Genomic DNA, 26152 nt, shown 5'->3' with positions numbered 1-26152 from the left:
GTCTGGCACGTGTCCCTCCTGGGCAACCTGGGCTGGCGGGGCCTTTGGCTGGATTACGGGCTGGGACAATGGGGGCGGGGTGAGGCTGCACTGGTCAGGTGGCAGGCTTCCCTTAATGGGATCCCCCATATTCAACCCCCAGGCTCCCTAAATCCTCACCCCAACCCTGGCCCCCCTACACCGGCCCCCAGATACCCTATGGTTCGAGAGCGGCAGCCCCGGGGCTGCGGGTGCCACGTCCCCAGACCAGGCTGGGTGGGTGGCAGGGATTGAAAGGGAGACGTGGCTGGTGGTGAAAGGTCCAAGCCAGGGTAATTGATGGCTCCAGAGCCGGATCCCTCCAGGAACTGGCTGTTCCCAGGTCCTGTTCCCTGCCCTGGCCCAGCCCCGTGGCTATAAATCCCACTGGACACAGCGCTGGCTGCATCCAACGGCCAGCTCCGCTCGCTGCCCCGCACTCTGTCCTGCACCATGGCGGCCCACCTGGCCCTCTGCCTGCTCTCAGCCCTGCTAGCCATAGGTGAGTGGTAATGTCTGTCCAGCACCCACCACCAGATCCCACTCCCCTCCCAGAGCCAGAGAGAACCCAGGAGTCCTGGATTCCAGCCCCCCTGCTCTAACCACTAGATCCCACACCCCACTCAGGGAACCCAGGAGTCGTGGCTCCCAGAATGGCAGTCCCAATCTAAGCTCTGCTAGTCAGCTGCTGCGGGTGACCAGGCAGCAGGCCTGCTCCCTGGAACGATCCGTTAACAGGGTCTGGCGGCCCTGCAGATTATCCCTCTCCCAAATCCTCCCCTCTCTCCCCAGGTGGCTCCCTGAAGTGCGAACGCTGCAGCAGCTCCGACAAGGCGTGCACTGGAGAGCCGCAGGACTGCGCGCCCTCCCAGACCTCCTGCCTCATCCTCACCTCGGAGACCAGAGTCGGTGGGTCCTGGCACCATGCCCGGGCATCTCCCCCCCACCTCCAAGGGGGAGGGGCTGGGCTCTGCTGCTGGCCAGCCAGGGGGGCCCCCGTGGCACCAGGCACCACCCAGACCTCAGCTGAGATCAGGGCCTGTCACGCCAAGTGCAGTAGAGTCAACCTGTGGAACTCCCTGCCAGAGGATGCTGTGAAGGCCAAGACCATAACAGGGTTCAAAAAAACCCTAGATAACTTCATAGGCCCATCAGGTCCCTGGCTTTGTTTGCCAGCAGCTGGGGATGGGCGACAGGGGACGGATCATTTGATGATTCCCTGTTCTGTTCATTCCTTCTGGGTAGGGTGGCCAATTTTCCAATTGCAGAAAACCAAACACCCCTTCCCAAGGCCCTGCCCCAGCCCCACTCCTCTAAGGCTGCTCCAGGGCTGGGGCTAGAGGTGGGACTGCAGGCTCTGCTGTGGGGCTGGGGCTGAGGGATTCGGTGTGTGGGAAGGGGTGTGAGTTTGGGTGCGAGAGGGGATTTGAGCCTGGGGCAGGGGTTGGAGGTGTGAGAGGGGTTTTGGGGTGTGGGGTCCAGGCGGGACTGACCTCAGGTGGCTCTCGGAAGTAGCCGGCGTGTCTGGCTCCTTGGCGGAGGCGCAGCCAGGTGACTCTGTGCGCTGCCCTTATCTGCAGGTGCCGTCCCTGCAGCTCTCATTGGCCATGGTTCCCAGCCAATGGGAACTGCAGAGCCAGCACTTGGGGTGGGGGCAGTGCATGGAGCCCCCATGGCCACACCTCCGCATAGGAGCTGGAGGGATGTGCCGGCTGCTTCCGGGAGTGGTACAGAGCCAGGGCAGGCAGGAAGCCTGCCTTAGCCCCGCTGTGCTGCAGCCCGTCCGGCCCGGTGATGCCTCCCCCCCGTCTCGCCCCCAGGGAAGGAGCACAAGCTGGGCACCTACAAGGGCTGCACCGAGAACAAGTTCTGCCCCCCGCGATCTTCCAGCCTCAGCTCCGCCTTCGGCCTGCGTGTGCGGAGCGCCGCCAAGTGCTGCCAGCGGGACCTGTGCAACACGGGGGCCGTGAGGTGTACGGGACCAGTCGCCTGCCTGGCCCCTGTTCTAACCCACCGCACCCTGCTCCCCTGCCTGAGCCAGGGAGAGAATCCAGGAGTCCTGGCTCCCAGCCCCACTACTCTGACCCACCACACCCTGCTCCCCTCCCTGAGCCAGGGAAAGAATCCAGGAGTCCTGGCTCCCAGCACCCCCTGCTCCAAACCACGAGACCTCGCTCCCCTCCCAGAGCCGGGGAGAGAACCCAGGAGTCCTGGCTCCCAGCCCCACTACTCTGACCCACCACACCCTGCTCCCCTCCCTGAGCCAGGGAAAGAATCCAGGAGTCCTGGCTCCCAGCACCCCCTGCTCCAAACCACGAGACCTCGCTCCCCTCCCAGAGCCGGGGAGAGAACCCAGGAGTCCTGGCTCCCAGCCCCACTACTCTGACCCATGAGACCCTGCTCCCCTCCCTGAGCCAGGGAGAGAATCCAGGAGTCCTGGCCCCGAGCTCCCACCCACGCCTCCCCTTCCAACCCAGTACACCCCACTCCTGTCTCATTCGGGGGTCTGCTGCTCTGACCATTAGGACACCCAGCCCCATCCCAACGCCTTGCCCTGCTCCGAGCACCAACGCTGACTGTGTCTCTCTGTCCCTAGTGCCACGGGCCCAGCCCAAACCCAGTGGGCTGCAGTGCCCGGGCTGCCTGTCCGACAGCACCGAATGCCAGGCCAATGAGACCGTCAGCTGCCTGGGCGCAGAGAACCACTGTGTCTACTTTGCTGGATCCATCATAGCTGGTAACCGCTCGGCAGGAGACAGTGTGGGGCGGGGAAGGGCTCTGGCCTCTAGCGGAGGAAGGCCGGGCAAAGAGCGAGCTCGGGCGTTAGCGCCAGGCACAGGCTGGTCGGGGGTAAGGCCCCGTTGTAACAAGCTCCCGCGGGCTGGGGTGGGTTGACCCCCCATTGTGTCCTCTCTGGCCGCTGCTTCAGTGCAACACAAGTCCTTGATCTCCGTGCCGGGGAGACTCACCGGGGCTCCGCGGGAGAGGAAATTAGCCAAGAACCTTCTGGAACTAAAATGCAGGTAAGATTTAGAAGAACAAAGCCCCCTAGGGAAATTCCCCCGGTGACGCCCTTCTCCGCTCTGCTTTCAGGCACCCGGAATTACACCTACGCCATGCGCGGCTGTGCCACCAAAAGCACCTGTGTCAGCAAGGTGGGGGTGTACAAGCTGCCGGGGGTCTTCACTGACATCGTGATCACGTCCGAATGCAGCCCAGCCCCCACACCCGGCCCCAAGCAGAGCACTTAGCCCCCCAGGTGCTGCCACCAGGCCCCAGCCCAGCCGCTGCCTGGGGCACACGGAGCCCGGCTGGGTGGTCGCTCCTGTCGCCGTCGGCTCTCGGCACGATCCAGGATCGAGTTCCAGCGTCGAGCGCGTGCTGCGAACTGCCGGGGGGGTGGGGGGGGTTGAGATTTATTTCCTGTGAGAACGTCCCTGAATAAAGCATCACCAGAGGGTGAGGGGGGAAAAGACGTGTGATTTTTTAACACTGTTGCAAAACTGGCACATCAGGATGTCACAGACTCCCAGGTCATTCGCACTCGTGGCCCCGTGCGGTCATGGGGGGAACCCCCTTCAGTGCGACAGCCCCCTGTTCTCTAGCCCGGAGCGACTCTCACCCAGCATAAAACAGCAGGGTTTACTGAGCGTCTGAACCCAGCACAGGAAACTCTCTGACCTCAGGCCTGGCCTCCCCCAGCACAGCACATCCCAGTCCCCCTGCAGCCAAGGGGGCTCTGCCTGCTTCCCCCTTCAGCCCAGAGCCACCCTGCTTCCCAGCTGGGCCTGCGATATCCCCGGCCCAAAGCCCCCTCTGCCCATTGGCTTCTCTCCAGGGACACAGGGTCGCCTGGGCCTCCTCTTCCCCTCTTCTGTCCTCTGGCCCCTCTGGCTGGAACCAGCTGGTCAGGTTACCGGGGTCCTGCCCCCGCAGCCCATTGTCCCCCACTGGCCAGAACCAGCTGTGACTCCTGAGCTGGGTCTCCGGGTCACCAGGCAGGGCCGTCCTTAGGATTTATGGTGCCCTAGGTGGGATTATTAAACTGGTGCCCCTGAGCCTGTCTTGCTCTTAGCAACACAAACATAAGCTTACACTACTGGAAAACTTGCCACATGCATGTTATTAAAACCAGCTGAACGTAGCGAAGTAACGCTGATGGACTAGCACTAAAGAAGCAGCACTATAGAAAAAATTCTGATTTGACAGAATGATGCAAATAATATATATTTTTTAATTTGTCAACATTTTATTGGAACTGTCTATGAAGAGGTATTGAAACAAGGATTAGTTTTTAATTAAAAGCAATCTTTCTGGCTTTTTTGGCTGAAAAATCAGGACTAATGTCATCGTATGACAAAGACAAAGTAATGTCTTGTTCGATTGCAAGAATAGCAAGACCAGTCAAGAGTTCCTGACTCCTTGTAGAGCAGAGATAGTTTTTAATGAGCTTTAGTTTTGAGAAACTCCGTTCTCCTGATGCTCCTGTTACAGGAATTGTCAGTAGAATACAAGTGGCAATGTCCACATTAGGATATACGTCAACAAGTTTGCTGGTATGAGTAAACTGTACAATGTCCATTATCGATTTTGCATGTGGCAACATTGATGACAGTGTACTCAATTCTTCATACAACTCAACTCCATTTAAATCAAAATGATTGCCATGCTTCTGGGGGCTCTCTAGGTCAGGGGTCCCCAACGCGGTGCCCACAGGTGCCATGGCGCCCGCAGGGGCCTCTCAATGCACCTGCGTACTGGCCAGCGGACAAGCATCTGCTGAAATGCCACGGAAATTCTGCGGCATTTCAGCAGCAACACCTCTGGATGACGCCGCTTGCCGCCGACAAGCATCATCACCCAGAGGCGTCGCCGCTGAAATGCCACCGAATTTTGGTGGACGCTCGTTCACTGCCACGGTCCTTCATCTGGTGACCGCCAGACGAAAAAGGTTGGGGACCACTGCTCTAGGCTCTTGCACTTTGTCATTAGTTGCTCTTGTTTTCCTATTTCGTTGAATTTAGTCCTGCTCAGCCCACCTACCAGCTGAGTGAATGGAACTCCAGGCCGACAGCGGGTTGAGTGGCTCAGCTGGGGTCTCAGCCGTTGGCCTGCTCAGCCCGCTCCCAGCCTGGGGTTCCTTGGGGGTTCCCAGGCCAGCAGTGAGTGCTGAGTGGGGCCCGGGGCTGGGACCCCGGGAGGCAATGGGGCAGCAGGTGGAACCCCAGAGCAGTGGCGGGCTGAGCCGGTCAGCCCATCGCTGTGTGCCATCAAAAATCAGCTCGCGTGCCGCCTTTGGCACGTGTGCCGTAGGTTGCTGACCCCTGCTCTGTACACTAGTAAGGGGATGGGCACATTACAGTTGTTGGAGGGCTCTATTTAGCAGTAACGGGGCTATAGGAAAGTCAGTCAACATTTTTTGTTTCTCTGATGAAAACTGGCTCACTCCCTTCCCCAAACCAAACCTGTCACTAATAACTGTCAACAACTCAATTTTCTGTTTTTGGCTAAGATATTGATTTAAAAAAATACTGAAATTGAATTCAGGATTGTTAGCAAGCATTTTTGGTGAACAAATTTGTTAAATGACAATCTAAATGGCAACACTACTGCTTTCATGCTTGGCTGTCCCCCTAACCTGCTGGTCTAACAGCTGCAGTAGAGGAGGAGATAGATGGAAAACTGCAGGACCCCAGAATCCACTTCTTGGGGTGCAGAGTGGCAAGAGCAGCAGCAAAACCTCAGCTCCAATCACACGCCAATGGGCACCACTGCCAGCCCAACGGACCATGGTGAAGTTAGCACAGCATCTGATCTCAGGGACGGGGCACCCATGGAGCCACAGCAGCTCATCCTGCCCTGTGCAGCTCCCCCCGGATAAGATGGATCACTGCCAGCCCAGGGGAGAGGCGCTCCCCAGCTAGGGTGACCAGATCCAGATGTCCTGATTTTACAGGGCCAGTCCCGATATTTGGTGCTTTGTCTTATATAGGTACCAATTACCACCACCTAGGGTGACCAGACAGCAAATGTGAAAAATTGGGGTGGGGGGTGGGGGGCAATAGGAGCCTATATAAGAAAAAGACCCAAAAATCGGGACTGTCCCTATAAAATCGGGACATCTGGTCACCCTGCAGGTGAGTTCCTTCCCCCACCCCTTCCCAGAGACCCCAGCAGCCAATCCCCTCCCTCAGACTGTGCTGCATTCGGCTTTCTCTAGGACCCCGCAGCCCTTCTCTTACATGCTCCACTGCTTCCCATCTGCCCGGGCTCCCAGCAGAGCCCTGCCCCCAGACCGAGTGGGGCCCTAGGCGGCTGCCTGCTCTGCCCATGGCTAAGGACGGCCCTGTGAGGCCGAGATCCCGGCTGAGTCCGCCCTGAAAGCCTCTTCAAATCGACAGATCACTATGAGTCGGGCAGGCGTTAGGATTTGCAGCAGGCCTTGTCTCTGGTGTAGGATCTAGGGCACCAGTGACTGAGAGCAACCTGCTGGGGGGTGATTTTTGGTGTAAATGACCATTGGTCACTAAGGCCAGTTTGTTCGGGTGCCAAGACAGACTGGAGAGTCTCAGGGGACGGGCTGTGACTCCAGGGTTCGACTGTGACAGTGAGCCAGGGGTTGGCATTTGTTACTGTCTTGGGGAAATCTAATAACAGAAGCCACCACCAGCTTGGGGGGCCTGTCCCGTGTCTGTCAGTCTGCCCTGAAATAGGCACTCGCGGTGGTGAGCCGCTCCAGACAGCGCGGCAGAGGGACCGCCAGAGGCGTGTGTAGGCAGCGTGACAGGGTCAGGCCAGGTGGCTACCGGAGAGTGATCGAAGGCAGATATATCAGCCCCAGGTTAAGTAGGTCCCCTTTCCCTGGGAAAGGTAAAAGGGAAGGTGCCAGAACAATCGGGAACTTTCTGGAAACAATTGAGGCAGGCAGGCTGATTAGAACACCGGCAGCCAATCAAGGCAGGCGAATCAGGGCACCGGGGTTTAAAAAGGAGCTCACGCCAGTTTGTGGTGTGCGCGTGCGAGGAGCTGGGAGCAAGAGGTGCAAGGAGCTGAGAGAGGGAAGGCATACTGCTGGAGGACTGAGGAGTACAAGCGTTATCAGACACCAGGAGGAAGGTCCTGGGGTGAGGATAAAGAAGGTGTTTGGAGGAGGCCATGAGGAAGTAGCCCAGGGAGTTGTAGCTGTCATGCAGCTGTTACAGGAAGCACTATAGACAGCTGCAATCCACAGGGCCCTGGGCTGGAATCCGGAGTAGAGGGCGGGCCTGGGTTCCCCCCAAATCTCCCAACTCCTGATCAGACACAGGAGGAGCTGACCCGGACTGTGGGTTCCACCAGAGGGGAAGGTCACTGAGGCGAGCAAATCCGCCAGTAAGCGCAGGCCCCACCACGGCAGAGGAGGAACTTTGTCCCAGCAGACAGAAAGAGGGAGCAGAAGTCGCTCTCAGTCGTGTCCCGGCGGTGCCACTATCCTGCTCGCCAGGGCTACCATCACACAGCGACGTCACCGAGTCCCATCACAGAGCCAGCACTGAGTCAGGCCCTGTGCCCAGATTCCTCGGGATAATTAGGGTTGCCAGGCGTCCGGTTTCCGACTGTAGCACCTGGTTAAAAGGGACCCTGGCGGCTCCAGTCAGCACTGCTGATTGGGCCATTGAAAGTCTGGTCAGCAGCGCAGCGGGGCTAAGGCAGGCTCCCTACCAGCCCTGGCTCCATGCGGCTCCCAGAACTGGCCGGCATATCCAGCCCTGAAATGCAGGGGCGGCCAAGGGAGCTCTGCGCACTGCCCCTGCCCTGAGCACCGGCTCTGCAGCTCTCATTGGCAGGGAGCCGCAGCTAATGGGAGCTGCGGGGGCAGCACCTGCGGGTGGAGGGAGCGCATCTGGCCGCACCTGCATCTCAGAGCTGGGTATGCCAGCCACTTCCGGGAGCCACCCAAAGTAAGTGCCAACCAGAGCCTTCAACCCTCACTCACTCCCGCGCCCCAACCCCCTGCACCAGTCCTGGGCCCCCTCCCACACTCCGAACCCCTCAGTCCCAGCCTGGAGCCCCCTCCTGTACCCCAATCCTCTCATCCCCAGTCCCACTCCAGAGCCTGCACCTCCAGCTGGAGACACCCCCATACCCCCAAACCGCCTGCCCCAGTCCTTAGCCCCCTCCCACATTCTGAACCCCTTGGTCCAGAGCCCCCTCCTGTACCCCAACCCCCTCATCCCCAGTCCCACCCCAGAGCCTGCACCTCCAGCTGGAGACACCCCCCCCCAAACACCTGCCCCATCCCTAAGCTCTCTCCTGTGCCCCAACCCCCTGCACCAGTCCTGAGCTCCCTCCCACACTCTGAACCCCTCAGTCCCAGTGTGGAGCCCCCTCCTGTACCCCAACCCCCTTATCCCCAGTCCCACTCCAGATCCTGCACCCCCAGCCAGAGACATCCCCTCCTGCACCACAACCCCCTGCCCCAGTCCTGAGCTCCCTCCCACACTCCGAACCCCTCAGTCCCAGCCTGGAGCCCCCTCCTGTACCCCAACCCCCTTATCCCCAGTCCCACCCCAGAGCCCGCACCCCCAGCCAGAGACACCCCCTCCTGCACCACAACCCCCTGCACCAGTCCTGAGCTCCCTCCCACACTCCAAACCCCTCAGTCCCAGCCTGGAGCCCCCTCCTGTACCCCAACCCCCTCATCCCCAGTCCCACCCCAGAGCCCGCACCCCCAGCCAGAGACACCCCCTCCTGCACCACAACCCCCTGCACCAGTCCTGAGCTCCCTCCCACACTCCGAACCCCTCAGTCCCAGCATGGAGCCCCCTCCTGTACCCCAATCCTCTCATCCCCAGTCCCACTCCAGATCCTGCACCCCCAGCTGGAGACACCCCCCCCCCACACCCCAACTATCTGCCCCAGCCCTAAGCTCCCTCCTGGTCCCAACCCCCTGCCCCAGTCCTGAGCTCCCTCCCACACTCCGAACCCCTCAATCCCAGCCCGGAGCCCCCTCCTGTACCCCAACCCCCTCATCCCCAGTCCCACCCCAGAGCCCGCACCCCCAGCCAGAGACACCCCCTCCTGCACCACAACCCCCTGCACCAGTCCTGAGCTCCCTCCCACACTCCGAACCCCTCAGTCCCAGCCTGGAGCCCCCTCCTGTACCCCAACCCCCTCATCCCCAGTCCCACCCTAGAGCCTGCACCTCCAGCTGGAGACACACACCCCCAAACACCTGCCCCATCCCTAAGCTCTCTCCTGTGCCCCAACCCCCTGCACGTGTCCTGAGCTCCCTCCCACACTCTGAACCCCTCAGTCCCAGCCTGGAGCCCCCTCCTGTACCCCAACCCCCTTATCCCCAGTCCCACCCCAGAGCCCGCACCCCCAGCCAGAGACACCCCCTCCTGCACCACAACCCCCTGCACCAGTCCTGAGCTCCCTCCCACACTCCGAACCCCTCAATCCCAGCCCGGAGCCCCCTCCTGTACCCCAACCCCCTCATCCCCAGTCCCACCCCAGAGCCCGCACCCCCAGCCAGAGACACCCCCTCCTGCACCACAACCCCCTGCACCAGTCCTGAGCTCCCTCCCACACTCCGAACCCCTCAATCCCAGCCCGGAGCCCCCTCCTGTACCCCAACCCCCTCATCCCCAGTCCCACCCCAGAGCCCGCACCCCCAGCCAGAGACACCCCCTCCTGCACCACAACCCCCTGCACCAGTCCTGAGCTCCCTCCCACACTCCGAACCCCTCAATCCCAGCCCGGAGCCCCCTCCTGTACACCAACCCCCTCATCCCCAGTCCCACCCCAGAGCCCGCACCCCCAGCCAGAGACACCCCCTCCTGCACCACAACCCCCTGCTCCAGCCTGGTGAAAAGGAGCAAGTGAGCGAGGGTGGGGGATGTGGTAAGAGAGACCCTGAGCCATAAACCCTTGTACCAGAGGCCCGGACTGAGGCCTGAACTGAAGCAATGGTCGAGCTTTGCTAACACAGCAAAGTGAAGCTGCGAGCCAGAGGCAGGCCCGGCTCCCAGGAGCTGGCAAGAGGAAGGCTGATGTTGCAATACATGTACCTGACAGATACTAATCACCAGTAAGCAAAACATGTGCCAGGATGGTCCCGGAACCCCCTGGCAGCGCCTTCCACACAGATAACAAGGAACAGGCTGATCTATTTTAACAACAGGGTCAAAAACATCACGTGGTGGATAGAGTTGTTTTGTTCAAATGCCAGGAGAATCCTGCCATGGACTGAGCCAGTCCATTGTCAGCACAGGCGCCAACTCTGTGGGTGCTCTGGGGCTGAAGCACCCACAGGGAAATATTAATGGGTGCTTGGGACCCACCAGCAGCCAAGCTCTCCTGTTCCCCACCCCCTGCTCCTCCTCCCCCCTGAGCGTGCTGCATCCCCGCTCCTCCACCTACCTCCCAGCGTTTCCTGCCCGGCTGCCGCCAAACATCTGTTTTGCTGCTCTGGGAGAGGGGGGGAATGGGAATGTGGCACACTCAGGGGAGGAGGTGGGGCCGGGGCGTGATTTGGGGAAGGAGTCGGAACAGGGGCCGGGAGGGAGCGGAGTTGGGGTGGGACTTTGGGGAAGGGTTTGGAATGGGGGCCAGGAAGGGGTGGGAAGATGTGGGGCTTCATGGAAGGGGTGGAGTGGGGCCAGGGGCAGGGCGGGGGGGGGGTCGAGCTCCCATGAAAAAGAGGGGAAGTTGGCACCTATGATTGTCAGGGGCACATATGCGTAGTATCTCCTGTAGACTCTGCGAGAAACTATTACTGTGTTTCATTTGACAATGAACCTGGCCAGGGGCCTTCGTTCCTTATCAGAGCCTGTGGTCATTGGGGGTTCTCTCGGGGTCTGCTGTGCCAGCGATCTGCAGAGCCAGGGCAGCGCACAGAGGGAACTCACACGCGTAGCCAACTGTTATCATCATCAAACAGAGCAGAGCACCACACTGGTGACATCTGATGACACTGGTGACTCCAAACATGGACTGGCAGACGTAAAGCAATGGTAGAAACAGAAGCTCTAAAAAACAATAACGACACACCACCATACTGGCCAGGCAAGTCTGGAGAAATCCGGGGAAGTAGAAGAGGTAACTCAACCCTCGGAGGAAGCAACCCAGGGAGTCGAGCACTGGAAAGCCCAACTGCTTTTAACAGGGCAACAGGCGGTCCAGACCCACGATCTGCTCAAACAGATCAAGCAGGAAAATAAAAAATTGGAGACCGTCGTGGAAAACCTACAGAAGAAAAAGTTCCCGTTCCCAGTTGCTCGACAGACTTCGAGTGCTTTTACCGTACCTGAAGAATGGGACAGAAATGGAAACAGGTGGGTTAGCTAAATTAAAAGATGGAACATGGGACAACTGGAAGGAAGGCTGCACTGGGCATGTGTGGAACGAATGACCCAGGTAGATCCTCCTCTGTTGACCCGTGGGCAGGGGCCACTACACCGCAATCGCCACCTTATGCTGAGAACCAGGTTCTGGATAAACCCTCCCCCAAACCTAGATCAATTCCGGTTAAAACAGGAGAAATGGGAGAGACAGCCCTGCCCCAGAACCTGACCATGACACCCTGCCTGCACCCCACTTTACCCTTGATGCAGCCCCACAAACTGGTGCTCCACCTCCACTGGGGTTGTGGAACTCAGTGGAAACTGCAAGGAAAAAATGTATTGACACTTTAAGGGAGCCAGGGCCCCACAGCAATTATGCAGAGAGGGAAATGGAGGCACCCAAGTGCCGCACAGATACACCCCACCCACCTCGAGCAAGAGGCTTCACAGCCAGGCTGGTCGCTTTCAGAATGAATGAACTCACTGCGTTAGCTGGCGCTGTCAGCCCCCCGCCTGCTGAGAATTGCCATGAGTTCATGGCCTGGCTACAGAAATGCTCACGGTTGTGAAAAGCGGTGGGCATCGACACGGTACAGGAACCAATTCTGGTACAAACCCTGTTGAGGCCACTGAACTGTCACACCCTTGGTTTTGATGATGTTACGCAAACGGTTAAACGGGTGGCTCAGAAGCATTTTAAGCTCTCCAGTGGATTAGCTGCACGTAAAGGAATTACAGGAATGCCAGGAGAGGCTCCGGCCAAGCTGGCTGACAGGGTATAAACGTATGTTAGGCTAACAGCGGGGAATCCTGAGTGCAAGGATTTGAAGCAACTTGTTCTGGAGGCGCTGCCTTCTGGGATGCTGGGATGGATGAATGCTTGGTGTGAGAATGGAGGAAGGGATGTACCTTGGAACGAATGGATTGAAAAAGTGGAGACTGTGGTTAACCGCAGGAAGGAACTCCTGCCAAGGAGCTGTGAACATGCAGGACAGTGAAAAACAGAGGGGCCTGGATATTCCCCATGGCAGTGGCCAGGGTTGGCGACGTCGTGGAATGAACAGAGGGTACAGGAGGAAATAGAGAGCGTGAACGGGTGTCGCCTGGAGCTCTGAAACAGAACTTGGACCTTTAAGGAGAGAGTGAGAAGCTGCGGGCGCAGCTACAGGCATGTCTCATTGGCAAGGACTCTCAAAAGGGGGAAGAAAAGGCAGCGATGAAGGTGGCTCCGGTGACTGCCTTAGCGTCTGGATTGAATGATCCAATTGCTACTAATTCAGTAGCCTTGGCCAGCCCTCCCTGCAACAAGGAATGTGTTTTCCAGTGACCCAGGACAATAGATGTCTGGGGACACCCCCACTTGCAGATCTTCTATTGGACACGGGGGGCTGGAATTCCTATAGTAAAAGATGCATTTAATGTATATCCAGTCATGGACTCCGTACAAACACAGGGCATATCAGCAAACATACGATGTTAAAACCCTCCCTCTCCAGTCTGGTGTACAGACCATTCAGGAGAAGGGTGCTAGCGCAGGGAGAGAAAATCGAATTGGGGCAGAAGCTATCAAACGATTGGGAATAATCCTGGACCTCCCAAACGTGTATCAGACAAGTTGTCACTGTAATGGAAGAAAGAAATAATGCTAACCTGGTCCCAGTGGGACTTGCTACTCGGACGGTGAAAGCAATAAAGCCCAAATAGCCACCTTCTGTGCCAGACGGCTGGGACGGCTGGTGGGCTGAGATTCAAACTATCTGGGCAGTGGACTCACTAGATATGGGAAAAATACAAAGCTCTGTTACAATAGAAGGATACACACCCCCATACATCAAACAATACCCAATACCTCAGGAAGCAAAAGAATCTTTAAGGCAGGTTATAGAATAATTGGAAAAACAAAGATTAATTCAAAGGTGTTCAGTGCCTAACGCGGATCTGTCCAGTAAAAAAACCTGCTGGAACATGGAGATTAACTCTTGACTATCGAGGGTTAAAGAGAACTGCCAAGCGAGGGGCACCAGTAGTGGCTGCTTACCCCGAATTGTTGGAGGTGGTAACCTCTGACATGAAGTGGTTCTCAGAACTCGACGTGGCAAACGGCTTTTGGAGTGAGTTTACCTTTAAACCTGGCGTCTCAATTTAGAACATTTGTTGTATCCCAGGGGATGCAATACTGCCAGAATATTCTGTCTATGGGGTACTGTGACGCACCCCCAATATTTCCTGCTGTAGTGAGAAATATGCTCGAGAAGGAGGGACTGTTACAAACGAGAAGGACAGTCCAGAATGTAGATGACATTTTAATAGTCAGTGAAACAGAACAGGAAGATGAAGCATTAATGTGGCAGTTACTGACTAGCTGCCAAGCGGACGGCTTGAAACTTAACCCATCTACATCCCAGGTGAACCAGAGAGAAGTGCAAATCTTGGAATTCGACTCAGTACCGGGGGAAGGTCTGTGGCTAAAGAAGGGGTGAAGGGTATTGTTAACCTCCCGATGCCGGTAGATACTAAATCTTTGCAAACTTTCTTGGGGCTGACTAACTTCTGCAGAGAATTCATGGCTGGGTACGCAGAGAAGGCAAGTCCCCTGTACGAGGTACTGAAAAAACCACACTGGACCTGGATCAAGGAGGCAACCAAGGCCTGGGAAAGCCTGAAAAAAGGGTTAATGGAGGCACCTGCCTTGGCCGCCCTGAACAACGAATTCCTCTTTGTATTGTACCCCAGTGTGAAGGATTTCTCTATTGTTAGCGTGGTGACACGGTGCTGGGGAGAGGCCCATTGCTTACTATGGCAGAGCATTAACACTTCCCGAAAGCAAACTGGGACGTTGTGAGCAAACTGCTCTCGCCCCCTATTGGACACTACAAAAAGCTCAGGCAATTATCAGCACAAGCGAGGCGGTTGTAGAGTCACCCTGCGCTGGGAAAGTTACTTGTCAGGAAAACCTGGCTAAAGGAGAGTAGGTAAGGCCATTCAGTGGCTCTTTGCTCTCATGTCCGAGAATGTTCAATTGGTCCCACTAAAAGAACCTGAACTGTCTGGATGGAGATTGACTATAAACGGTCGGGAACATGTTTGTAAACCCTAACGGGAATCCAAAGCGCATCCTGCCTTTAAAGCGACCCCAACTGAACAGCTGACTGGCAAAACCATTTGGTTTGTGGACAGTAGCTCATATTACACCGAAGGGAAACGAGTCACTGGCTTTGCAGGGATTTGTTTCACTGGAAACCTGCAGAGAGTTAACACCTTCCAGTACAAATTGATCAAAGGAGGAACACGGTCTGCAGAAGTGTCAGCAGGCTTAGAAGTTTTAGCTAGGATGAAGAATAAGCAAACAGAGTTAATAATAGGAATTGATTCACATTATCTTTACAAAGGAACCACCGTCTATCTGCCATGGTGGAATAGTGTAGGTTTTACAGGAACCGATGGATCTGAAATTAAGCACAAACTTCTGTGGCAGCAAGTGGAAAAATTGGCAAAGCAGCATAAAAAGATCCAGATGGCTAAAATAAAGCCCCATATGGAAAAGGGTCTGTTACCATGGGGAAATAAGCAGATAAATTGGCTAAGGAAGCAGCCCTCACTGGAACACTGTGGGAGCCTACACCCGTGGCAGTAACCATCCGGTCACAGGCGAAACAAAAACAAGGAAGTGAAGAGAACAACCAGAAAGAGTGTGATGGTGTTGACATAACCTGCTGTCATGGAGTCACTGGGCGATGCTCCGGAACTCCTCCCCACCAAGCCAGGCAGGACTCTGGGGAGCCTCCTCTCCCTCGGAGCAGACTTGTTCAGGGCAAGAAGCTCCCACGGCTTCACCTCCTGGGTCTCTCCTTGGAGCATTCAGCATCCTCTGCCCTCCGTGCGCTTCCCACAGCGAGTCCACCCCAGCGGGGTCCTGGGGAAGCCACCGGGTTCTGCACCCCCACTTCGCAGTCAGACATGACTCTCAGCCAGCCAGTAAAACAGAGGTTTATTCGATGACAGGAACAGGGTCTAAAACAGAGCTTGTAGATACAGCGAACCGGACCCCTCGGCTGGGTCCATTCTGGGGGGCAGTGAGCCAGACCCCCACGTCTGCCCTCAGCCAGCTCCAGACTAACAAACCCTCCAGGCCCTCCTCTCTGCTCAGCCCCTTTCCCGGACCAGGAGGTCACCTGATCCCTTTGTCTCCAACACCTTCAGCTGGCACCTTTGCAGGGGAGGGGCCCAGGCCATCAGTTGCTAGGAGACAGAGTGTCAGGCATTTAGGTGCACTGGCCCTTTGCTCTGCCAGATACTTAAGAACTGCCATGGGGACACTGAGGCACCAATACAGTATTCAGAGAAAACATTAAGAACTTTTACAGTTTGTTACACTTGCAACCCCTGTTCTATATTTGCAGCAAATATTGTACAAAAGTGTCTATGGAAGGGTTGTGATTAGAATCATGGAATCTCAGGAGGTTCTAGTCCAACCCCCTCCTCAAAGCAGGACCAATCTCCAGACAGATGTGTGCCCAAGATCCCTAAATAGCCCCTCAGGAATTGAATTCACAACCCTGGGGTTAGCAGGCCAATGCTCAAACCACTGAGCTATCCCTCCTCCCCTATGTTGCTGATTATGATGATGCCAGCTGTATGTGTGCATCATTTCTGCAGCTGAAGTGATCAATGTTTGAATTCTGCAGTACCCTGGGGTATGCCCACACTACACATATTACAGCGTGGCTGCGGCAGCACGGTGACGTGAGCAGTATAGACATGCTTTATCCCTGCGGGAGAGCTCGCCCAGCGTTAGACCCCACCACCCCTAACAGGCGGCGGTAGCTTTCTAGCCAGGAGCGCCTGGGGATAAAGCACTGGCTATACTGGTGCTTTTCAGCGCTAAAACTTTTGTGGCTCGGGGGGGGGGGTGGGTGTTTTTTCACACCCCGAATGACAAAAGTTTTAGCGCTGAAAGAGGCAGTGTAGACACAGCCCTATTGAAGCATTTGGTCAGCCTCTTAAGAAAGGAATTTACAAGTTAAGTGCCCAATCAAGAAACACTTAATGGATAATGGACCCTGGGAGACCCCAATCCACATAAGTTTTAATGGGATCCTTCAAACTAACATGTAAACAATGGCGTTGGCCTGCAAGCTGAGTCGTGCCTGGACATGTGACTTGCCCATGTTACTCCTGACTCCATCTTGCTGCTGTGACTTTCCCGGGTGAGAACAAAGGGGCGTCCTTCCAGGGGCAGAGAATATAAAAGGCCCTGGAAACCCCTCCAGCTTGTCTTCAGTCCTGCTTCTGGAGGAACCTTGCATCAAACTGAAGCTCTGCACAAAGGACTGACTGACCCATCCCAGCTGGGGATGTTCCAGAAACTTGATTTGAACCTGCAGTTTATTCCATCTCAGCTACAAGCCTGAACCAAGAACTTTGCCATCACTGGATGTAATTGCTTCCATTTAACCAATTCTAGCTCTCAGCTGTATTTCATTCTAAAGGATTGGCAACAGCGTGTTTTGTGGGTAAGATCTGATCTGTATATTGACCTGGGTCTGGGGCTTGGTCCTTTGGGATCGGGAGAACCTCTTTTCTTTTCCTGGGGTGTTGGTTTTCATAACCATTCATCCCCATATGAGTGGCACTGGTGGGGATACTGGGAAACTGGAGTGTCTGAGGGAATTGCTTGTGTGACTTGTGGCCAGCCAGTGGGGTGAGACCAAAGTCCTCTCTGGCTGGCTGGTTTGGTGCTTTGTTAGTAAAGGAACCCCAGCTGGGGCTGTATCTGCCCTGCTCTGAGCAATTTGTCCTGAACTGGTGCTCTCAGTTGGGTCCCACCCAGGGCAGCGTTACAGAAAGTTACAACTTTTACAGGACCTGCAGGCAAACAATGACTTAATTCAGCAACGGATAGTAGAACGCGCCTCACAGTGGCAGGGTGACCCGTTGAGAAAGGAGGGAGACGTAATTCTGGCAAAACTAGAACCGGAGTGGGTTCTGGTAATGCCTCAGCAGATGCAATACCTCCTTTTGGGATGGATGCAGGGTTCAGCTATGGGAGGTCACCCAAAACAGGCAGAGGTATTAGAAAAACTTTAAAAACTGGGCTGGTGGCCTGGCATGAGAGAGGATTTAAACCTGCGTATTCAGAGCTGTTTACCATGTGCTAAGCAAGACCCTGCTAGAAGGGAAAGATGGGGAGCGCGAATACATCGAGAGTTAGAAGACCCCCGCCAATGTTTACAGGTTGATTTTGCAGGACCCTTGCCTACCACCCCTAGAAAAACTAGATTTTTGTTTGTAAGCGTGGACGGTTTCAGTAAATGGGTGGAAGCATTTCCGACTAGAAAAGAAACTAGTTTGGCTGCCACAAAAACATGTTGTATGTAAAGTAAATAAGGTTTCTTAAATATTTAAGAAGCTTCATTTAAAATAAAATGAAAATGCAGATCTTATCAATGTAGTGTGATCCTTGCCTGGGATCCTTGTCTAGGGTTCCAGCCACCAGCCCAAAATGCCGTTAGCCTTCTTGGCAACAAGGGCACACTGCTGACTCATATCCAGCTTCTCGTCCACTGTAACCCCCAGGTCCTTTCCTGCAGAACTGCTGCCTAGCCACTTGGTCCCTAGTCTGTAGTTGTGCAGGGGATTCTTCCGTCCTAAGTGCAGGATTCTGCGCTTGTCCTTGTTGAACCTCATCAGGTTTCTTTTGGCCCAATCCTCTAATTTGTCTAGGTCCCTCTGTATCCTACCCCTGCCCTCCAGCGTATCTACCACTCCTCCCAGTTTCGTGTCATCTGCAAACTTGCTGAGTGTGCAGCCCCCGCCATCAGCCAGATCATTAATGAAGATATTGAACAAAACCGGCCCCAGGACCAACCCTTGTGTCGCTCCGCTTGAAACTGGTTGCCAACTAGACATGGAGCCATTGATCACTACCCGTTGAGCCCGATGATCTAGGCAGCTTTCTAGCCACCTCTTTCCCTCTTTCTGTCTTTCTGTCTCCCCAATGGGAAATCCTGCACTCCGGGGATATTGCCAGCCCGTCAGACAATGATGGAGACCATTATAACAGCTTGGGGGACTATTCTAACTGAGCCCGGCCGAGGTCCCTGCGAGCCATGGTTCCCTCTGTGCTGCCAGGACCCTGAACCCCATGAGACTCCGGCCTGAGCTCACCCTCCTCTAGGAGCCAGGAAACCCTCTGAACCAAGCTGCCGCCCAGTGCTTGGCCCCCAGTGGCTGCGGAGCCCGGCTGCAGCCCAGACCCCGCTTAGGGCTGGGAATTGCTGCTGTCCAGTGCCGGGTTCTTCTAACTTTGACTTGACCCTGGAATTTCCTGCCTCTCTCCTCTTTGGGATTTGAAATCTCCCCTGTTCTCTCCTATGCCCCTTGGGAATTGCTCATCACATCTCACCCTTAATTCCAAGTTCACCGAAGTTTTTTGTCAGGTATTTCCACTGTTTGTTATGAAGTTGCTCTAGAAATAAGAATGACCCAATCCCTGCATTTCGGAGCTATTTATTCCCAATTTAGTTCTCCAGTGGAGTCACGTCGCTCCAGCTGGGGGTCTGACCCCATTCATTCCAATGGAGCTATGACCGCTTGACCCCCTGCATAGGCACTGACTCCATGGGTGCTCTGGGATTGGAGCATCCACTGGGAGAAAATGATGGGTGCTGAGCACCCACCAGCAGCCCCCAATCAGTGCTTCCCCCTCCCTCTCAGCGCTTCCCGCCTGCCAAAGGCCTCACCGTCCAGTGCTTCCCCCTCCCTGCATGGGCCTCCCGCCTGCTGCAATCAGCTGGTTCATGGTGCAGGAGGCCGGGGGAAGGGGAGAGGAGCGAGGATGCAGTGTGCTCAGGGGTGGGGAAGGGGCAGGGCAGAGGTGTGGCCTTGAGGGTCGGGGTTGGGCCTGGGGCAGAGCCAGGGGTGGGCAGAGCCAGGGGTCAAGCACCCCCCGGCACAATGGAAAGTCAGTGCTTGTGGACCCCTGCTGGGATCTGGCCCCATAGAGCGATGGCTTCTCTTTGTGTTTAGGGTCCCGGCCATGCAGAGGGGTCCCCGGCTGGTTGGGATTTCAGCAGAGCTCAGTGGGAACCAGCTTGGGGAGAGACCAACTGGCTGTAAATATCCTGGGTCCGTCCTTGGAGTTCCTGTAGGCCCAAACAGAGAGCCAGTGAGATCCCTGCACAACAGGTCCCAGGGCCGGCGGGGTGGGTGCTGCCAGGACCGGAGATTCTGGGGGTGGGGGAATCTCCCCTGAGCCGGTAGCAGGATGGGGTCTGAGACACACGCTTAGGCAGTGCCTGTTCCACCCAGCAGGGGGCAGGGGTTTGCACTGCGGGGGATGGAGAGGCTGCAGCTGCACACCTGCCCCAGCCAGCAGGGGGCAGTGGGGCCCGCAGGGGGAGGGTAACAGACCCTGCACCCACCTCATAGGGTGAATCTGTTTTTGGCCTGCGGGAAAGCTCAGCACCTCGGGAGAAAGGGAAAATAGTTTTTGGTATTAGATCTGAGTCCCACAAATCACCAGCCCCTGGATCCCCACCCCAAGTGTCTCCCACCAGCCCCGGGATCCCCCCAGTGTCTCTCACAAGCCCCCCCACTCCCAAACCACCAGCCTCCCACCCCCTGTAGCCTTTAGTTTTATTTGACGTGAATGCCAGTGATGTGACATTACAACACTGAGGAGCTGGCGCTGGCGGCTGCCGTCTCCGTTCAGCAGAGTCCCCTCGACCCGGTTTAGATCCAGCGCCACCGGGACACAGGGGGGCCCAGGCCAGTGGCAGGAATAAGGTCCCTGTCTTGTCTCAACTGTATTAAAGTCACCGCGTGTCCAGCTCCTAGATCCATCCACGCACCAGCGAGAGCTACACATACTCGCCGCCTCCCAGGCAGCACACTCGGGGCTGCTGGGTCTCCCATGGATCGATCGTCACTAGAGGGATGGTTCCCGCGGGAGTTTTCTCATAGGAAACTCAATTACCCCGGTCTGGGTCCCGCCTTTTTATAATGGGAGTCTGTCTATAGCCACTGTCTGTGCATGGACCTGAAAGTTTCACTCCACTTTTCCCTTATGGGTCTGCATCCCCATGACGGTTAAGACCCCCCACCCCCAGATTTCTATAGATGGGGCCCTACCAAATTCATGGCCATGAAAAATACGTCACGGACATTGCAATCTGGTCTCCCCCCATGAAATCTGGTCTTGTGTGTGCGTTTACCCTAAAGGAAGCAGGTTTCGTGGGGGATCCTGACCCAAAGGGGAATTGCGGGGGGGGGGGTCCGCAAGGTTATTTTAGGGGGGTTGCGATACTGCCACCCTCACTTCTCTGCCTTCAGAGCTGGATGGCCAGTGAGTGGTGGTTGCTGACTGAGGGCCCAACTCAGAAGGAAGCACAGAAGTAAGGGTGCCAGTACCGCAACCCCCCCCACAATAACCTTGTGAACCCCCCTCCCCACTCTTCTTTGGGTCAGGATCCCTATAATTACAACACTGCCAAATGTCAGGTTTAAATAGCCAGATTGATTTAGTTGGGGTTGGCCCTGCTTTGAGCAGGGGGTTGGACTAAATACCTCCCGAGGTCCCTTCCCACCCTGAAATTCTAGGATTCTCTGAAATCCTGAAATTTACTATTTTGACAGTCCCATGACTGGGAAATTGATCAAAGTGATCTGTGAGTTTGGTAGGGCCCTCGCTATAGGTTGTGTAGATTCTTTGTTCTCATTAACACGGCCACACAACCTGCAGCCTGTGGTGCAGACACACATTGGAGCCAGATGTGCCGCCACTGCATTTTTTGTGATTTGAAGTTAATCTTCGGGCTGATTGTTTGTTTGTAACATTCCCCCTTGGGGCCTCTTTTCCCAGCATCTCAGGGCATCGGGCTTTTCTTCGCTCACTTACGTCTGTCAGCGTTTCTTAGCTCTGAGGCCCAAAATAGCGAAGCTAAGATCTCGCAGGTCTTGGCCTCAGGCCTGGCGTTCCAGCCGTCCTGCTAACATGGCACTTCTCTGACTGTGGGGTGGGACCTGATTCTCATGGGGTCGCCAGGGCCAGCGTTAGACTTGCTGGGACTAAGGGCTGAAGCTGAAGCCCCAGGGCTCAGACTGGGGCCCCCTCTCTGCTCCACCCCGGGCGGGATTGGGGGGCTTGGGCTCTGCCCCCTACCGGGGTCAGGCAGTAACTCTGTGCTCAGAAGGGGTCATGATGCAAAGGAGTCTGAGAACCGCTGCTCTGATACATGGTTATTCCTGCTAAATACCGATCGGTCTTAGCTCCCCTCTACTGACCAGACAGTGACTGTATGTTAACGAATCATAACATCGCACGATCAATGAATAATCAACTAAAATCCTTGGCTGCCCCCCTGCATTCCCCCAAGTGTCTCCCCCCAGCCATCCCAAACTGTATTTCTGTCTCCTACCAGCCCCCCACAAGTCTCAACGTCTCCTCAGCCCTGTGTTCCCCCAAGTATCTTCTACCAGCCCCCCAAACCATCAGGCTCTGCCCCCCCGAATCACCCACAGTGTCTCCCCCTAAACCACTGGTCCCAACCCCCCAAATTCTCCCAAGTGTCTCCCATCAGCCCCCCAAATCACCCACCCCCTGCACCAGCCCCATCTCTGTTCCCACCCACCCAGCCCAACTCTTACCCTGCGCAGCCCTCTTAGCTGCTGCCTGCCACCGGCCTCTGCCAAGCAGGTACCAAACCCCCACGTTAACAAGGACGACGAGGAGCAGGATAGCAACCGCAACGCCTGCCACGAGGCCGGGGCTCAGACATGGGCACCTGCCAGAGCCTGAGGGAAGACAGGGGCAGCTGGCACCGGTGAGGGGCGCTGACAGCCCGGCCCGACCCGGGCAGCACGGAGCCCGGCGGGATCAGAACCCACAGCCCAAGGGTTTGCCCCATCTGGTTCTACACCTCGCAGTGATATTCCCCAGTGCGTGTCACTGTGACGCCTTGGAGCGCCAGCTACGACCCCCCCAGCCTGGCGTTATCCTTGTCCCAGGCGAGGTGACGTCACAGCAGGTTAAATTCACCGGGTCCCCTTTGTGCCGGTCAGCGCTGGGTGTAGCCGTGATGTTGGCACCTTTAGGGGCATCTGAATATGGGGGGAGAAAGGAGCCGGGAAAGGACGAGAAACATGGGGTTGTGTGTCCCGGGCTGGTGTCACTTTAGACAGGTGGTGAGCCTCTGCAGCGCTCCCCGTGGTCACGCTTTCGTGAGGCGGGCGGGGGGGGACACGAGGCGGGAGGGGACGAGGCGGGTGGGGGAGCGAAGCAGGGGGGATAAGGCGGATGGAATGAAGCAGGGGGATGAGGAGGGTGAGACGAAGTGGTAGGGACGAAGCGGGGGGACCAGGCGGGTGGGGACGAAGCGGGAGGGGGTGAAGCAGGGGGACGAGGCAGGAGGGGACGAAGCGGGTGCGGCGAAGCAGCGGGATGAGGCGAGTGTGGGGGCAAAGCGGGGGGACAACGAGGTGGGTGGGGGGACGAAGCAGGGGGATGAGGCAGGTGGGAGGGGGCAAAGCAGGGGGGATGAGGTGGGTGGGCCAAGCGGGGGGTCGAGGAGGATGGGAGAGAATTGGGGGGGACCAGGCGGGAGGGGGCAAAGCAGGGGGGACGAGGAGGGGGCACGCAGGGCTGCTCCAGGAGGCCGTGTGGGGAGTATCGGGGGCTGTGAGGGAGGAGGCTCTTGCCAGCACTTGCTACTTACGTTGAACTTCGACCGATTCCCTCGCAGAGAGGCTCAGATACGCCCAGCCGGGGCCGGAGACCCAGACCCCGCACGCGTAGCTCCCTCCGTCAGAGACGGCTGCCTTGTCAACACGTAAATCCTGCCCGGCTTCTGGCAGCCACACGTCCCCGCGGGACCAGACGTACCCGGCGACGGGCCGCAGGGCAGCAGCCTGGCAGCGCAGGGTAAAACCGTCGCCTTCCCTTAGCGCTGCCTTCCCTGGCAGCCACGAACCCTCGACCCTGGGCACGTTGGGGGCGACTGAGGCGAGAGTTGGGTGAGAGTTCGTCAGTGGGGCCCCGGGACTGACTGAAGAGGCAGGTCCCTCCCCGTCCAGTCCCACGGGGGCAGAATACTTGCTAGAGCCAGGGGAGAGGTTTTTTTCAGACAGTAAAATCCAGGAGTCCTGACTCCCACCCTTCCTGCATTCACCCACTAGACCCCACTCCCCTTCCTGTGTCAGGGACAAAACCCAGGAGTCCTGATCACCAGCCCTGCCCCCACTCTAACCACATCCCTGCTCCACTACCCGTGTCAGGGAAAGAACCCAGGCGTCCTGGCTCCCAGCCACCCCCTCGCCCATCCGCTCTACCCATGCCATGTGTAGCAGCAGAGCTCACCTGTCCCCAGGGGCTGGGATGGGGCAGAGTCACACTCATCCCAGTATCCCTCCACCTGGCATCTCAGTGCCATGCCGGGGGCCAGCTGGGACGGGGATATTCACAGCTCGGTCGCCCCAGCCCCACCTGGGGTTTGCCCTGGGCTCCGCCGCGCGCCATCTCGGTCGTACCAGGAGGGGCGATGGGGGCAGGCGGCCCCCACGGAGCAGGTGAGGGAGGGTCTCGGTTCCGTTCGGTGCCCCAGGAAGGGCTGGCACAAATCGTCTGGGAGGAGAGGAGGGGTGAGGAGCCATTGAAACCTGCTGGGTCCCTGGGGCTGGCACCTCCCAGAGGCCATGGCCTGGCTGCAGCGTGGGGAGCAGCCCTCAGGGGGTGGGCGCGGCCCTGCCTGGGAGCTCGGCTGGCCGGGGCAATGAGGGCTCGTGGCAATGGGGGAGAACAGCAAACGTTGGCCTGAGACACGGGGAGCGCTGGGTTTGCCCAGGGGGGAACAGCTGCCAGTGGGGGGCACCACACATCGGGCTCAGAGCAGAGCCCTGAGCAGGGCTGTTTTTAATTCTGTCCAAGTGCCCGGCTTTGGTTTTTGCATTTTCACTCCCCTTCCAACCACAAAAACCTTCGATCCCGCAAGAGAGAGAGATTCCGCCACGCTGCTAAAAACCAACCAGCAGCCGGACACTGGTGGGTGAAGATATGATGGCTACCAACAGAATTCAGAGACCACTCCTACCACTAAAAGAATAAAACAAACCTTGCCTGAAGCAGGTACAAACTCGCGTTAACGCCTGGCGTCTCTGACCTGACTTGGGCGGGTGCATTTCCCCAGCGTTGGAGCGAGGGAGATAAACGTGGAGAGGAAAGAGAAGCTCACGCAAATTATTTAGCAATTTCCTCGCTAGGCGACTCTTGCTACATTAATGAGATTTAGTGTTTTTCCCGCACATTATCTCAGCCTGGTTTTTTGCCGACCTGAACTCACGTACAACAAAGCACATTTTACTCGCTCCCACTGTCCTTGGTGGGGGCGGGGGTCCTGCAGGGTCCCAGGCCCACCTCAGAGCCCCTCACGCCTGCTGCATTATGCTGGCTGCAGGGTCAGCCTCAGCGACTCTTCAGAGTTAGACAGAATAACGGGGACTCGGGTCTGACAACACAACCTAGGTGTCCTGACCCACAAGCCCTCCCTGATCTAACCACTACATCCCACTTTCCCAAGAGCTGGGGAGTCCTGGCTCCCAGCCCCCCCTCCCCTTCCAGAGCCGGGGAGAGAACCCAGGAGTCCTGGCTCCCAGCCCTCCTCCCCTCCCAGGCTGGGGAGAGAACCCAGGAGTTGTGGCTCCCAGCCCCCCACTGCTCTGACCCACCAGCTGCCACTCTCTTCCCAAAGCCGGGGAGAGAACCCAGGAGTCCTGGCTCCCAGCCCCCCACTGCTCTGACCCACCAGCTGCCACTCTCTTCCCAGAGCCGGGGAGAGAACCCAGGAGTCCTGGCTCCCAGCTCCCCCCTCCTCGAGCCAGGGAGAGAACCGAGGAGTCCTGGCTCCCAGCCCCCCCGCTCTAACCCACCAGCCCCCTCCCAGAGCCGGGAGAGAACCCAGGAGTCCTGGCTTCCCACCCCTCTCTCCTCCCAGAGCTGGGGAGAGAACCCAGGAGTCCTGGCTCCCAGCTCCCCCCTCCCCGAGCTGGGGAGAGAACCCAGGAGTCCTGGCTCCCAGCCCCCTCGCTCTAAGCCACCAGCCCCCCTCCCAGAGCCGGGAGAGAACCCAGGAGTCCTGGCTTCCCACCCTCCTCCCCTCCCAGAGCCGGGGAGACAACCCAGGAGTCCTGGCTCCCAGCTCCCCCCTCCCCAAGCTGGGGAGAGAACCCAGGAGTCCTGGCTCCTAGCCCCCACTCCCAGAGTCGGGAGAGAACCCAGGAGTCCTGGCTCCCAGCTCCCCCGCTCTAACCCACCAGCCCCCTCCCAGAGCCGGGAGAGAACCCAGGAGTCCTGGCTCCTAGCCCCCACTCCCAGAGTCGGGAGAGAACCCAGGAGTCCTGGCTCCCAGCTCCCCCGCTCTAACCCACCAGCCCCCTCCCAGAGCCGGGAGAGAACCCAGGAGTCCTGGCTTCCCACCCCCCTCCCCTCCCCTCCCCTTTCAGAGCTGGGGAGAGAACCCAGGAGTCCTGGCTTCCCACCCCCCTCCCCTCCCTTCCCCTCCCAGAGCCGGGGAGAGAACCCAGGAGTCCTGGCTTCCCACCCCTCTCCCCTCCCTTCCCCTCCCAGAGCCGGGGAGAGAACCCAGGAGTCCTGGCTTCCCACCCCTCTCCCCTCCCAGAGCTGGGGAGAGAACCCAGGAGTCCTGGCTCCCAGCTCCCCCCTCCCCAAGCTGGGGAGAGAACCCAGGAGTCCTGGCTCCTAGCCCCCACTCCCAGAGTCGGGAGAGAACCCAGGAGTCCTGGCTCCCAGCTCCCCG

The 26152-nt window shown here is 57.4% G+C and overlaps 2 protein-coding genes across 2 annotated transcripts; one reads left to right on the top strand and one right to left on the bottom strand.

The window, feature by feature from the left end:
- Positions 1-471: 471 nt before the first annotated feature.
- LOC115640436 (phospholipase A2 inhibitor and Ly6/PLAUR domain-containing protein-like) lies at positions 472-3269 on the top strand. The gene is made up of 5 exons (XM_030543173.1): positions 472-520; positions 811-927; positions 1839-1991; positions 2615-2755; positions 3112-3269. The coding sequence occupies exons 1-5, from the start codon at positions 472-474 to the stop codon at positions 3267-3269; spliced, it is 618 nt and encodes a 205-aa protein (XP_030399033.1).
- A 15950-nt stretch (positions 3270-19219) lies between these two features.
- LOC115640580 lies at positions 19220-24532 on the bottom strand. Its single transcript, XM_030543453.1, has 6 exons — positions 24452-24532; positions 23701-23964; positions 23060-23341; positions 21993-22139; positions 19769-19812; positions 19220-19489 (listed from the first exon to the last, which is right to left on the bottom strand). Exons 2-6 carry the CDS (start codon positions 23771-23773, stop codon positions 19424-19426), a joined length of 612 nt encoding a protein of 203 aa, XP_030399313.1. The 5' UTR covers positions 23774-23964; positions 24452-24532; the 3' UTR covers positions 19220-19423.
- Between the last annotated feature and the right edge of the window lie 1620 nt (positions 24533-26152).

The sequence above is a fragment of the Gopherus evgoodei genome, unplaced genomic scaffold (assembly GCF_007399415.2).
Source record: "Gopherus evgoodei ecotype Sinaloan lineage unplaced genomic scaffold, rGopEvg1_v1.p scaffold_31_arrow_ctg1, whole genome shotgun sequence".
NCBI classification, from domain to species: Eukaryota; Metazoa; Chordata; order Testudines; family Testudinidae; genus Gopherus; species Gopherus evgoodei.
This window is presented reverse-complemented; position numbering and strand designations above follow the sequence as displayed.

Bases quoted from the DNA above. Each gene is read 5' to 3' on its own strand.
- LOC115640436 (XM_030543173.1), top strand. From the start codon at position 472: ATGGCGGCCCACCTGGCCCTCTGCCTGCTCTCAGCCCTGCTAGCCATA. The intron at 928-1,838 runs GTGGGTCCTGGC...TCTCGCCCCCAG, and splicing joins CACCTCGGAGACCAGAGTCG to GGAAGGAGCACAAGCTGGGC. The intron at 1,992-2,614 runs GTACGGGACCAG...CTCTGTCCCTAG, and splicing joins CAACACGGGGGCCGTGAGGT to TGCCACGGGCCCAGCCCAAA.
- LOC115640580 (XM_030543453.1), bottom strand. From the start codon at position 23,773: ATGGCACTGAGATGCCAGGTGGAGGGATACTGGGATGAGTGTGACTCT. The intron at 19,813-21,992 runs GTAAGAGTTGGG...CTTTCTCCCGAG, and splicing joins AGCTAAGAGGGCTGCGCAGG to GTGCTGAGCTTTCCCGCAGG. The intron at 19,490-19,768 runs GTGGGTGCAGGG...TTGGGCCTACAG, and splicing joins AAACAGATTCACCCTATGAG to GAACTCCAAGGACGGACCCA.